The sequence below is a fragment of the Ziziphus jujuba genome, chromosome 6 (assembly GCF_031755915.1).
Source record: "Ziziphus jujuba cultivar Dongzao chromosome 6, ASM3175591v1".
In the NCBI taxonomy this organism is placed as follows: Eukaryota; Viridiplantae; Streptophyta; class Magnoliopsida; order Rosales; family Rhamnaceae; genus Ziziphus; species Ziziphus jujuba.
This window is the reverse complement of record NC_083384.1, coordinates 31655558-31670289: the sequence shown is the minus strand read 5'-3', so window position 1 is coordinate 31670289 and position 14732 is coordinate 31655558. Positions and strand designations below refer to the sequence as shown.

The window sequence follows — 14732 nt, the reverse complement described above, 5'->3', positions numbered from 1 at the left end:
GGGTAGACAGTAGGCTACTATATATAGCGTGGATTTACTTTTATGGTCGAAAGGTGCAGTGAATCTGGTCATTTTTTATTGATGGTCCACCGTAGATTCTGTTATTTTCCCCCTCATAAATACGTTATGTATACGTTTTCCATTTTACTTTTCTCTACAAAAGTCAAGTCTAGTGTAAATGGAAATTTTCATTTAGAATTTTCATCCTATTATATTGGGAATTCAATCTAACTATGTATATTTCTTAATTTAATGCTTATGTTCATATATATTAATTAACTTTTATGTCTCTATACTCATTTTTTTCCGTTTCTTTTTTTTTTTTTTTTTTTGGGGGGTAAAGATCGAATTTTCTTTTTCTGTTTTTATATTTTTCTTTTTTTAAAAAAAAAAAAAAAGAGCAAAACCTCAAAGATTTGTCTACGCGTTGTGTGAACTGCTAGCTCTTCAATTACCCGCCAAGAGTTTGGATAAGAAGTGTTTAGAACTGATTATAAAATTAATAAAAAGACCTTTAAGGTAGTTGAAACTTGAAAGATATTACTTTTTTTCTTTTTTTTCTTTTTTTTCTTTTTTTCTTTTTTAACACATAACTTGAAAGACAGTACTAAACGGCTGTTCTACCATGAAAATCCATATCATCAGATTATTATAATATTCAAATTATATTTCCCCTGCATCAAACAGAACCACATTGATATCTGGGTTTTAAAAAAGGATGTGCATAAGCGGTTGTCTAATGCACGCAATAAATATTAGGACTACTTATAATGAGGCATTTTGATTATAATTTTCCTTTAAACAAAAGCTCCAAAGGAAAAATCTTATTAAAATTCTGAGATTTTCATGCAAGTTTGTTAGAACTTAGAAATAAACTTATATATAAGGGTTACTACAGAAAGAGCCAAGTGGCAATTTTATGAGGATCCTACTCCAAGTAATATTAATTATCAAAAAAAAAAAAATTATTTAAGGCAGGTTAATAATTAATATAATATTTGGGTAATATGTTATTTAAATAAGAACTTTTCCACATTGTTCTTGGTTAATGTAGATGCATAATTTCGCATCGCCATACTCTGTCAAACCTGATTTCAGTTTCCTACAAAACAAAAGCTAGTTGAAGGTCTTTAAGGGGCACTAATGTGCTGATGGTCAAAGACACTTGGATCTTTAAGCTTAATGGAGCTCTTGTAATGTCTAAAATCGATTTCCATGAAATATGTATCGAATGCCAAAATTTTTTATGTTTATATAGGCATTAAGATTTTGTGGTCCTCAATAAAACCAACTCGCCAGGGGCGAAGCCAAATATAGGCCTGCAGGGCCATGCCACCCCCCTTAAAAAAATTTTAAATTAATTAAAAATAAAAAAAAAGAATTTGGCCCCTCCCCCATAATTAAGACACCATATTGATTTTCATGTAATCAATAGTTGTTATATATAAAAATATAAAATATAAAATTATTACTATAAAGTTTCTAATTCAAATATCAATTTTTTTATTATAAATAGAATTAATTTCATTTATATTTTAAATATATAATAAAACTCAACTAATAATTTGTGCTTCTTTTTTTTTTCTTTTTTTTTTTCTAACTTATGAAGTTATAAATAAAGATGAATAAGTATAATTTTGTTTATCATTATAGTTTTCTTGAGTTTTTTATTTATTTGTTTCTCATTTATATTTAAAATTTTAATTTTGATTTAATCTCACAAACAATATATTTGTTTAAAACTTTGTCTCCCTTCTACACTATGCCCCCCAGGTTAAACTTCTTGGTTCCGCCCCTGCAACTCACCAAAATCGGATTGGCTTAGACTCTAAAGCTTTGGATTTAGGAAATTCACTTGGTTTCCTAAATCATTCTTTCCTGATTCTAAACTGATTTTCAGGTACTCAAATATGCAAATTTTCCTTTAATGCAAAATAGCAGATCTTTTTGGATACTTCCTAAACTTTAAGAAAAATATCCTCTTTATCTCGAGCTAGAATGAGCTAATTTCAGGTTGATTAAGCAATCCTCTTGCTGCATTGCATTGATATTGATCCTAACGAAGCTTAGCCATCTCGAATCTAACTGTGCCATTAGAGCTGATTACTAACATCTTCTCCACTATCCCTGAAGGGTCAGTCAAACAGAGCTTACCAAGAGCAAGGGTTAGGTATCCTCATTCATCGAGTCAGGAACACAATCAGATTATTCTTGAATTTTCTATATAATTCTTCCATAAATTTTGAAAAAACATGATTAATATAATTTTAAAATGATTGATATGATTTAATATTTTAATTTTTTTAATTCTATTTATACCAAGTACCAAAAAGTTTATTAAAAAAACCATATAAAAATAACTATTTTAAATCATAAAAATGGACCACCTGATTTTATTTGATCAAGTCAAACCAAATTATCGACCCAGCGATGACCGTTAATGGAACTTCCTTGCTATTACTGTCCTCACCTCAGGGTCGGCCATTAACCTCGGACAAAACATACCCACACAGTTAATTTCCAAACTTTTTAATGAGAGAAGTTAGGGGGAAAAAAATGATAATAATAATTAGTCAATGTGTATCTGCCAGTGCCATGTTCGTCTTTATATTTTCTCTATATATTCTCAAGCCATCATTAACTCCTTATATAATGCTAATTGTTCTGATAAAAAAAATGCTAATTGTTAATTAATTTACTATTTAAGAAGATTATTTTTTTATCTTGCCTTACCATGTGATTGGATTCTTTTTCTTGCCTTACCATTTGATAAGATTCCGGTGTTTATAACATGGGCTGCGATTAATTTCCAATATATATATATATATATATACAGTTCGTATATGGTGCGAACGGTTCTCATGCGGACCATAGTATTGATAACAGTTTTTTATAGTATTAACGACGATAAAAACTGTCGTTAATACTATAAAAAACCGTCATTAATACTGCGGTTGTTATGCGGACCATCCTAACCATAGAATTTTCGTATATATATATATATATATACATACATTGTGCATATATATACAATTTTATATAAAAATGAGATTCTTTTTCTTGCCTTACCATTTGATAAGATTCCGATGTTTATAACATGGGCTGCGATTAATTTCCTATATATATATATACATTGTGCATATATACAATTTTATATAAAAATGATTCTTTTTCTTGCCTTACCATTTGATAAGATTCCGGTGTTTATCACATGGGCTGCGATTAATTTCTAATATATATATATATATATATATATACATTGTGCATATAAACAATTTTATATAAAAATGAGACCCATACTCTAAAAATTGACAATTAAATAACTTTTTGATATAGTGAGAGTATGATGCGTATATATATTGCAAAATTTTATGTGGCACATAAATGAGTGAGAAAAGTAATATATATATATATATATATATATATATTACTCTGGTACTTAAATTACGTCTACTTTCCTCTGTCCTGAAAGTTTGTTGTTGGGCAGTTGTGGTGGCCCTAATGAGGTTCACAATTTACAGAATTTTATGTCGTTTCCTTAAATGGTCGTAACATAAATATATTGTCGTTGATAAAAATGGCTGGGAAACAATATAACGTTGCGGTGTATGCTGCAGATTCTATGCCGATTGTACAAGTCACAACTTTTATCTTCTCTTTTTTTATTTTTTTATTTTATAAATAATACATATATATATACACACACAGAAAAGTAGAAGGCGTAAGCTAAATGACTAGATTACTATGCCCTGCCAAGAGATCTTTTCTAATAATCCTATTTGCCAATGTTCTATTGAAGTAATTATTACGTACACGTTCAAGATAGATGAACATTTATCCAAAAAAACAAAAAAACGTACAAGAAAGTTGAAAATTCAACATCCACATTAAGATGATAACTTTCAAATCCCAAATATCCCATGGAGAACTTCAATATTTTTCATGGTGATTATGACATCCAAATTTGTAGGAACTCGATTTTGAGGTGTGCACAAAAAAATATAAAATATAAAATATAAAATAAAAAAATAAAAAAGGTTAAAAGTAACCGCATTTGACTACTCTCAAGTATTTAGGATTTTGTAATTTAAAGCTTTGAGTTAGTAATTTAAATATTCAATTTTTCAATTTATTATAATTTAGATATTTTTTTGACTAATAAATTTAATGTCTCACCTAATAAATAACAAACTATATTAATTTCAAATTGAATACTAAAATACAAAATTTTAAAATTATGCATTTTTTAAAACCTAGTAGTCAAAAAGATTAGGACCGTACCCTTGAATATTTGAATATCCTTAATCCTTATAGAATTTGGCTCATAAATTTATATATATATATATATATATATATATATATATATGCATACAATAGTGAAAGATCTTCTTAATTTCCAATATCCTATTTTTTTTCCCTATTTTCTTATAATCTTTTGGGGTAAAATAAAAAAGAAACTTTCAATATTTTAGAAAATGAAAAGTATGTAGAAAGTTCCGATCCATTTGGACACATGCATGAAGTCTTTGCCCATATAATTAATTTATATGATGGAACTAATTATTATTTTCACTACAAAAAAAAGAAAAAGAAAAAAGAATGTCCAAAGGATAAGGCCGAACCCACCACACAAATTGATCACGATGTAGGTGTGTGTGTGTTTAGAAATAGAGACACATAAATTAAAAGTCAGACAACTCCATCTTTCCTGTCTACTTGGAATGTTTATCCACCTTTCTTTTTTATATCCAGCCAAATGAGTTGGTGGTTGGCATATTATTATTGTACGTAATACCACACATGTCATTTTTCACAGATCATCACCATTTCCCAAAGAAAAAAATATATATAAAAGGAAGACCCACAAAAAATCATTTTACACATGAAAAAGTAAAGTATGTCCCAGAGGGATATAGATATGTATTGTTATCTACAGCAATATTTTATGAGAGGTTTGGATTCCATTCCCCCCTATAATTCAATTAATTAAAACTCTTTATTTTGTCTACTACCGAAAAAAAAACAAAATTTAAAAAACTCTTTATTTTGTCTTTTAAAATTTCTTATTTCTACAATTTTGTTTTTAAAAGAAAAGAAAATTCAAAATCAAAAAGGTAAATGATATGTTAAGATAATATAATTATAATGAATATTGATCTCTTAATAGTTCGACCCACCTTCAAATAGTTCTAAGTTCTTTAGCATGATATATGATATTATCCCTTTAATTTGTCACAAAAAATTCCTATCTGAAATACAAAGATCCTGATCAAGTGGCATTAGATTCAATATTATCCACGTAGAATAATTTTATAGAAAGAAAGCTTAAATATCTAAGAATTAGGGAACGGCAAAGAGGACGCCATAAAAACAGACAAGCGAAGGACATGTGGATACTCCACAAGTACTACATAAGCACATGGGAAAGTGATCAGCATAGCAGAGGAGGATTCCTTTTCTTTCAGCTACATTACAAAAACCTTATGTCTAATATATTGTTACTTCCTATGGGTGACAATTAATTAGTTCGTTTCCATTTTCTGCTATTAAAAAATGTCCAAATTACAACACTTAGGGGGTCCAAATTTGTATGCTGTGAGAAGAATATCCGAGAAATATAAAAAATTAAATTAAATTAAAATATTAGTCGGTCTTTTAATATTATATATATATATATATATATATATGTGCCTATGTTTCCTATTTCATTATTATTTTATGTTAGCATGTGGTTTTTATATATGTGGCTGCTAGCTGATCGATTAGTCTTTTATATAGATAACCAGATTTGGGCATTGGACTCATTATAATTACAGAAAGAGCAACTACATCTGGTCATTGATTTATTCTATTTCAAGAGTCTAAAAAATGTTTTTATAATTTGTTCCAAAACATGGTAGAGATATTATGATTAATTTAATAGTACTCTATACCAATATTTGGTCATTGATTTATTATATTTACATTATAATTTTATTCAGCTGGTCTAGTCTACGAAACTCAATTTAAAATCAATTGACAAACATGTGGAGTCAGAAATATTAAGAGATAAATCAATTGACTATACTGTTTGTATACGTCTGCTGCGTGAGATTAACGCTCCTATTGATAATACTAATACTAATACTAATAATAATAATAATAATACTAGTAATAATAATAATAAACGACTTGTTACTTTAATAAACAGTCGTCCTTTCATTTTTATATGTTTTCTTTTACAAAAATATTTTTATATAAATATTTATTAAATATAAAATTTACATATTTGGAGACTTAGAAATCACATTGGACAAACATTGACCCATTTGATGTTCGAGTATGGTCTACTTAAAATATATATATATATATATATATATATATATATATATATATATATATATATATATATGTATGGGGAGTGTTTCCCGTGCAAAGTTTTTTGACAAATAATATAGGTTTTTTAATTAATTTAATCTAAGGTATATATTTATCATTTTAAAATTTTAAAATATTTTATATTTATACTCAAAACATTATTTATTGTTTATCTAAATTATTTATTACTGTTAAAATTTATCTCCAATCTCTCTTAATTAAGTTCAAATACTTTTTCTCTCTCTTATTTGATTTCCGATATCTAATTTTAACACACAAATATTTCTTTTCTTCTCCCAAAAAAAAAAAATAATAATTATATATATATATATATATGTGAAGAAGAGTTTCATGGCTTTACTGATTTTTGGCACTAAAAATGATATGTTTTTTCCTTCTTAAAAAAAAAAAAAAAAAAGAGTTTAATATGTGTACATATAAGTAATGTTTCTTTTGTTGATCTTGTAAGGAATTCTTCAACGTCATTATTTAATAGTAGATTGTAAAGAGGTTTCAAGAATATAAAGATTTATTTCAAAATAATAATAATAATATAGACAAAAAGAAAACAATTGAAGAATTGGGAACAAGAGAAAGATTATTTTGGAAGCAATTAATAATTTTAGGTAAAAAATAAATGTTCTTTGGATATGAATATAAGATATTTTAAGGGTTTATAAACATACAAATACAAATTACTACAAGAATTGCAATGATAAACAAGGCAATTAATGCGTTAAACAAAATAAAAAAAGACGCGAACATAAAATATCGTTTAACATCGTGTTGCTAAAATCATAAAAGGCAACGCATTAATAGTGTCACCACTATTAAAAAAAAAACCATGTATACAAAAATACGTCATTAAATATCAAAAAACATGTGATGCTAAAAATTTGATGTTTAACATTTAACGACGCAAAAAAAAAAATTGTTAAAAATTAAATAAAAGCGTCACTAAAAGCTGCAGTATTTTAACAATTAAAAGAGAAGCTTGATAAATGCGTCGCTAAAGGTCACAAATGGTGACCGTTTTATACAATGTGTCGCTAAAAATATATTTTAGGTAATGCGTTTCTTCTTCTAATGTATTATACATAATTTTATAATAATAATTATTATTATTATTATCACCTTCCGAAGATGAAATCTTTTAAGAGCCCCTCAAATGTTTCTTTCATTTTGCTGACCATCACCACCTACCCTGTAAGGAAGTAACCCTAAATTTTTAGTGTTCAGACCACCATCATCACCATACTCCAACTTGTTTTTTTTATTATTATTTTTTTTTTCCACAAAACAAAACCATAGAGTTCATAGTCTCGTCTTCTCCAATCATCATCGCGCTCATTGTCTTTTCCATTCACGACATTCATCCTCTTGCTTTTGTCTTCTCCCATCACAACTCATCAATGCATCATGATTTACAAAGTTTATTAATATTATTATGTAAATGGATATTATATTTTATTAATATTTAATTATTTCCATACATGTAAGGGCTAAAATTTTGAAATCTAATTCTAAATATATATTGAAATTTTGAAAGTATTTGATTGAAATTAATTATAAATAAAAAAAAAATTCTAATTCTAGAGCCAAGTCTAAAATGAGTAACCATCCCCATTATACTCGGTTGATTCGATTCAACTTTAAAGCTAACAAAAATTTAGAATGGATTGTTTCATAAGATAAACTGAATAATTTGGTTTATATTAGATTTTAGTCTAAAATTGAACCAACTTAATCTATATCTGCCATGTTTTTACTCTCCTTCCCCGTTTAATTCCCCATTCATTTAAATATAATTATATACATATGTATATTGAACAGGGAATACCAGTTCTGATTCAGGGCAAGCATCTTGCCCCTTTTCCCGTTTTGTTCTTGGTTAATCAAAAAATTCGCATCATATAAAAGGATGGATCTTTAATGGGATAGAATTAAATGGAAATTTTCACCATCATTAAATATATATATATATATATATAAAATAATTTTACGATACTGGTATATGTAAATTGTATTTAAAATTAATATTTTTTAAAAAAAAATATCAATTTTTATTATGTATATATACATATTATAAACAGTAAAATTATTTTTTTTATAAAATATTAATTTTAAATATAATCTGCATGTACCGTCTATACAGTAAAAATTATATATATATATATATATATATATATTTATATCTCAAAGAAAAAGCAAAATTACGATTAAAAAAAAAATCAAAATTAAAAAATAAAATAAAATGCGAGTGGTGTAGGACTAAGCCGCATTGATCTTGAATGACATTGGTGGGTGACGTGCCCACTGGTAAGCAAGGAAGATGTGGGACCCAGTGATTTGATCCCCAAAATCTGACATGATGGGCCCCTCGAAGTTTCCATCCATCCGCGTTATACCGATAACATGGACTTATTATAATGGGTCAATTTCCTGCCTTATCTTCGTACTCAGTTGGCCCAATTTTTCTCATTTTGCTAAGTTTTCTATTCTTGTTGGCCCAATAAGCGGGTAGTTGCTTTCTCAGGAAAATGAAATTTCTTGGCTAAAAGGTAATAAATTAATAATATAACCTTATTAGTTGTTTGTCTTAATCACCAACCCCCCCCCCCCCCCCAAAAAAAAAAAAAAAAAAAAAAAAAAGAAAAAAGGAAAACCCTGTTAGTCTTATCCCAAAATATTCTTCATGATTCTCAGGACGTTTCCTTAGCTTTTTCTTGGAACATGGAAGTTAGAACTTGGAGCGTTTCATTTGATTACTTGTTTAATTTAATTCAGAAAAAAGCGAACAAAATAATAATAATAATAACAAATGCTAGCCATTTTCCATTCTCTTCCCCCCCCCCCCCCCCCCCCCCCCCCAAAAAAAAAAAAAAAAAAATTGCTTTTCCATTCTCTTCTTTTTTCTTTCTTTTCTTTTGGTAGTGTAAAATATGGTCAATTTCAGGAATAGTTCCTTTAAATCATCCAAATTCATTCATGCATATAAATCCTCAATTTGAGCCGAGCATTTTGGTCTATTCCTTCACAGAGACTTCTTTGTCCATATGCCTGCCTATATTTATTTGATTAAAAAAAAAAAAAAAAGGAGAAAGAAAAATTTTAAAAAAGAAGCCAGAATAGGACGTGGAATTGTTTAGAAAATTTGTATTTGATGACCTACTTTTCAAAACCAAATTACTAGTATCCCTAGCTATTCACTTAATTTTTTTCTTCCACATGGGTTAGAAGGACAATTGCAATTGAATTGTGATTCAGTGGTGCCAATTTTCATAAGGAAAGCGATGGTGCAGATAAGGAAGATCTCCTGAATCCACAACCTGCCACGTCAAACTCAATAAAAAACAACCAAGTTCACCCAAAAAAAACAAAGAAGGGTCCAAAACTAAAAGGCATAGACACAAGCATCATCAACCAATTGATTCCTTTGACGTTAAGTGACAAGGCAATGGTTTTCAAGGCAGGGAAATGGATAACACAAGGCTCTTTTAGTAATGGAAAAATAAAACAAATTTCAAAAAGATCAGCGATCATTGTCCAAACACCTGAAATGCGTTTTGATTCATGTTCCATTATTCAATGAAACTTCTACGCAACTGTTATATAATAATACAACCAACTATTTATAATCAAACCAGAACAGACAATTTTACATGTTTTATGTATACATTGTGCGTTTTGCTCATTATTGGGTTTACGTTATTTTTTTTTCATGTTTTATGTTTGATCAGAAACTTCTAGCCTCTGCCTGAAGAAATATGAGGATCACACCTTAAAAAACATATTCAGAAATCCATGGGGCTCAGACAACATCTCTAACTTTTTGCTTACCATGAATTTTATTGGGTAAAGTCCAAAATTTCAACATGAGATCCAAGGTGTAATTATCTGATCACACTGCATTAACAGCAGCGAAGTACAAAGAATTATTTATAGTCTATCTATCAGCTTATCCAACGAAATTATCAATGGATTGCCAAGAATGTTATATGGTATAAGATGCAAGAATTGTGTATATACTAGTGAAGCATTTTCCAACTCTAGACTTCTAAGTGGTGCACTGCCTCTGCACGTTCTTGAACACCTTCTAAGTTACCAGAAGATCCAAGGGCCTTATTAGATCCTTTCTCCAGATGCTCCAGGAAATCCATCACCACGGGATCAGTCCAAGGAGCTCCAAGAGGAGCTTCAGCACCTGCCACCCACCCTAGATGACCTCCTTTGGGTGTCACTATCAATAAACAATTTGGATTGTCCTGAGAAAAATGCAAGGAAATTTCAAATTCAAACAGCCATAAAGAGAGTATAAAGATAATATAAGATAAATAAGGTGAATCACCAGTCCTGATGCCATGCCATGTGATCAAAGGAAGGAACAATTTATTGGGAAAAGAAAAGCCTCATCTATCAGCCTATCACCACTAACTGGCATTTCATGGCCTATTTTCTTCTTACTTTCTTTTTTTTTTTTTTTCTTAATAATATTTTCTTCTTACTTAATCCTTTTAAATTCCTCAACTTACAATGGAGTCAGCTAATATATCATGTAAGAGCATATTCAGGGCATTCCTGGTCTATTTAGGATATGCAGTCCCTTTCTCGGTTCTGCTGCTTGTTTTTAAGTATTCTTGAAATAGACTTGGTGATGGCACATAGAGGGACGGAGAACCTCCATGATGAGATTAGGATACTCTTTAAAAGCCTAGAACAGCCCTTTGCCGTTCTTATTGCTTAGGTTTAGGATTCGACCTGTTCCATCCTATTCTGCTTACTTAAGCATTCCATTTATCAGTCTTGGTCATGGTTTATAATGCAATTATGGTTTAAGAAGATTTAACTCGAAAGGAGTGGTATAAACAGCTCAAGAGACTTCATAGACCTTGATATCTTGTCGAGGAATTCCCCTATTTGGAGCAATTGGATCATTTGCTGCCTGTAAACCATGAAGAACAAGTTTATATCACAACTGAAATAAAGAGGGAACATAGTACTAAAAAATCCAGAAAAGAAAAGAAAAGAAAAGAAAAAAGGTGAAGAATCTAGAGCTAAAAGTTTAGCATTTTATGAATCACATTCTGCTGGAAAAATTTAATGCAATTCATAGAATTACAAGGACAATCTATTGCCAATTAAAGTATCCACCACTAATGTCAACAAAGAAATTATCCTCATCGCTAAACCAGATGGCCATCAAAATGGTAGATCCTTACATGACTTAAGTTCTCTGTTATTACCTGGATGCAAAGCAAAGGCATGCAGACATCTTTTATGGAATCTGAACTACTGGAATTAGAGTAATAGTCATCTACCGACTTGAAACCAAATGAAACTGCAAGGAATTATAAAAAATTCCCTCAGCAAATGGCAGGCCATTAATCTCATTGAAGAAATAAAGGTAAGGCTTCTATGTACATAAATACATACCACGTGTTAATCCATCATCAAACTCCCTTACGGTCTTGGCATTGGCAGCCAACGGAATATTATAATCACCACTCATATCCTCGAAAAGTAGAGCATGCCTGCAATCCAGTAACAACAAATGGAGTTACCAAATTTGAGGTAAAATTACCATAGAGAAAATAGAGTCAATTAATTATGGTGTTACTTCTTGAAAATTTTGCAGAGAGAACTTGCAAGAGCTTTGTCATATATATTGTTAAAGCCCTTATGGAAATCCTCATCTGCTATGACCAAATTGAATGGATTACACAATGACACAGCACCAGAAAGAGGACAGGCATGAGATTCCTGCATGTAACATTAATGAAGACATAAACGACACAGAGGCTGAACTGAAATAAATGAAAATAAAATGCCAATATAGCTCCTTAAAATTGCAGCAGCAAAATAAAATAAAATAGTTTTGATCATGTTCAAGGCCATATAAACGCTATTAATTCACAATTTTGTTACCTTAAGCGCATTCTTAGTTGGCACTTAAAGCTATTGACGAATTTAATTGAGCAATAAACATAATGTCACAATCACTGTGTTAAACAATGGACTTACTAGAAAGAAATAAGATGAAATGTTTCATTAGACCTATTGCCAGAGCATATTTCTACTGTAAGTCATATAGAAAAGTAGTGGTTGAATTGGCATGGGGAGAAAAGGACTGTAGCTAAGTGATTATCTTACCTGACCCAGATAACGAACAAGAATGTTTGCCCCAAGAGACCAACCAACTGCATACAAATTGGCTTTTGGATATCGAGCACTAACATGCGCCACCACTTCACATGTATCTCCTAAAAATGAAGCTGAATAGAACTGCATATCAGGGTAACCAATAGTCAAAAACTTAGTTTCAAGTATAGCAACATTTAAAGCTGTAAAATGAAACTCCAGCGTTCTACAAATATATATAATGTAACATTACTGTTCATGATTCCAAAAATGCTATTTCGAGTTCCAGCATTGGGTAAGGCTTGTGAACCCAACAAAACTATCAGTCTCACTATTCAATGCACAGACAAAGAAACATCAATCATGATGCAGATGCCACGCTAGCTAATGGTCGATTCTGCTTATGGCTAAATACATACTATCTTGTGTTTAGTAAGCAAAGACATACTATCTCCAATTCAAATGTAGTCCAAGTCATATCAGCAAAAAAAAAGTTTTGAAGCATGGAGATGAATACCTGAGGAGTAGTAACAGGGCTATCTCCACAACCCCGGCTGTTAAATACAACCACCCTCCATCCTTTGCTTCTAGCTCTAATCAGCATATGTCTCACATACGAATCGTCGCTCCCCCCAGTTAAACCGGGCTGCGAACCATCCATCCATTACAAACTAGTTAAAAGCAACATTACATGATTCATATTTACTAACAGTGAATTGGGTCATAAAATGTTCCCTTCCCATTAGAAGCAACATTACATGCTTTAGAAATTCTAGTTCACCATAGAAAGAAAGGTATCTGAATTTGGAAGTAAAAGCTGCAGCAGAATTTTTACAGTTTTCTCCCTTTTTTTTTTTTTTTTTTTTTTTTTTTTTTTTTTCATTTTCCTACATGTTGTACTGTCACGGTTAGATTGTAAAGCTTGCCCATTTCAATCACAAAACTATTGATGCTAATAGCTGGAAAAAGTACTTGTATTCGGATAAAGTTCTCTCCTTTTTTTTTTTTTCTTTTTTTTTTTTTTGGGTTAATATCCTATTTTTAAATTTTCCTTCATTTCTAGTATTTTCATGGTTAACAGAAAAAATGCAAAAGACCACGAACCAGAAGAATAAGAAGCGGAGAGTCAGGGGGCAAACGGCGGTTGTCGCCGGCGACCCAGTCGAGAGCGACGGAGCCGTTGTCCTTCATACGGAGGCACTCCCGTCGGAGCCTGACGTCGGGAACGGAGCGAAAGAAAGCGGCGAAGATGGTCTCCAGGTGGCGGTTCCATCCGATGATAGGGAAAGGGTTGTAAGGACGGGTGAGGGTCTTCAAGGCCGGCAGGAACGATCCACCAATGATTTCGAGAGAAGGGTGGGTCCGGGTCTGATGGTCTGGCATTGTGCCGGCATTCATGGCGGCGGAGGAGACGGCGAGACCGGAGGCTTGGTGGAGGCCACGACGGTGGGAAAAGGGGTTGAGAGTCGGTGGCGCGGAGCCTAATGAGGCTCTTGCCATTGGTTTGACTCGCTCACTGGACAGCTTAAGTTGACCAATCAATGGCTGCTTCGGAAAACTACCATTTATGAATGAAACCGCCGTTCAAATTCACGTTTTTACATAACTTTATCTATTAATCTAAGCCGTATAGGTTATATACCATACCAAGGCGCTACATTTTATAGCGGTTTCAATTTCTTAAGACAAGAAAGCATGTTCAATTTTGAGTGGCCAATTTTCCCACGTGGGCAGCTTGCTTTTGGTGGTTGTGAAATTAATTGAGGCTATGGCTACTATGTTATCTGTGCAGTTTGCAATGCAACATTTAAGGTCGGTAAAATTGGAGCCTGAGGATTTTTTTTTTCTTTTTTTTTTTTTGCAAAAAGAAAAAGAGAGTTTATTAGTACAATTTTGTTTTTTATTCACACTTGAATTTCGTATATCATCGCTTATGTTATCTCCAGAGGATTATCTACCAAAATGTCCGCCATATCAATAATTAATTAAAAGCCTTTAACCAGTTTCATAAGAATTAATATCAGTTTAATTTCCATAACCTTTAACCAGAAATAGCTAGCCCGCCTGCCTGATATCATTAGTAGTTTGGGAGCTGGGTTTGGCACACTATAAGGACAAACTATTTGTGCAATTAAATTTACTATACATTATCCTCTGCCACACGTTTGCTTATGTTGTTGGATCAATTTCCTAGTTAACATATTAACATTTCTAGTCTTTCTTTCAATTTTGGTTCT

The 14732-nt window shown here is 31.0% G+C and overlaps 1 protein-coding gene across 1 annotated transcript; it reads right to left on the bottom strand.

Annotated features, from left to right (window-relative positions):
- Positions 1–10178: 10178 nt before the first annotated feature.
- Positions 10179–14299, bottom strand: LOC107430090 (embryogenesis-associated protein EMB8). Its single transcript, XM_016040883.4, has 8 exons — positions 13600–14299; positions 13013–13141; positions 12508–12639; positions 11975–12117; positions 11791–11888; positions 11601–11695; positions 11246–11299; positions 10179–10622 (listed from the first exon to the last, which is right to left on the bottom strand). The coding sequence occupies exons 1-8, from the start codon at positions 13993–13995 to the stop codon at positions 10407–10409; spliced, it is 1263 nt and encodes a 420-aa protein (XP_015896369.2). The 5' UTR covers positions 13996–14299; the 3' UTR covers positions 10179–10406.
- Between the last annotated feature and the right edge of the window lie 433 nt (positions 14300–14732).

Coding starts and splice junctions, on each gene's coding strand:
- LOC107430090 (XM_016040883.4), bottom strand. CDS start 13,995: ATGGCAAGAGCCTCATTAGGCTCCGCGCCACCGACTCTCAACCCCTTT. Junction 11,300..11,600: donor TGCCTTTGCTTTGCATCCAG/GTAATAACAGAG, acceptor CATGGTTTACAG/GCAGCAAATGATCCAATTGC. Junction 10,623..11,245: donor TTCCTCGACAAGATATCAAG/GTCTATGAAGTC, acceptor CATTTTTCTCAG/GACAATCCAAATTGTTTATT.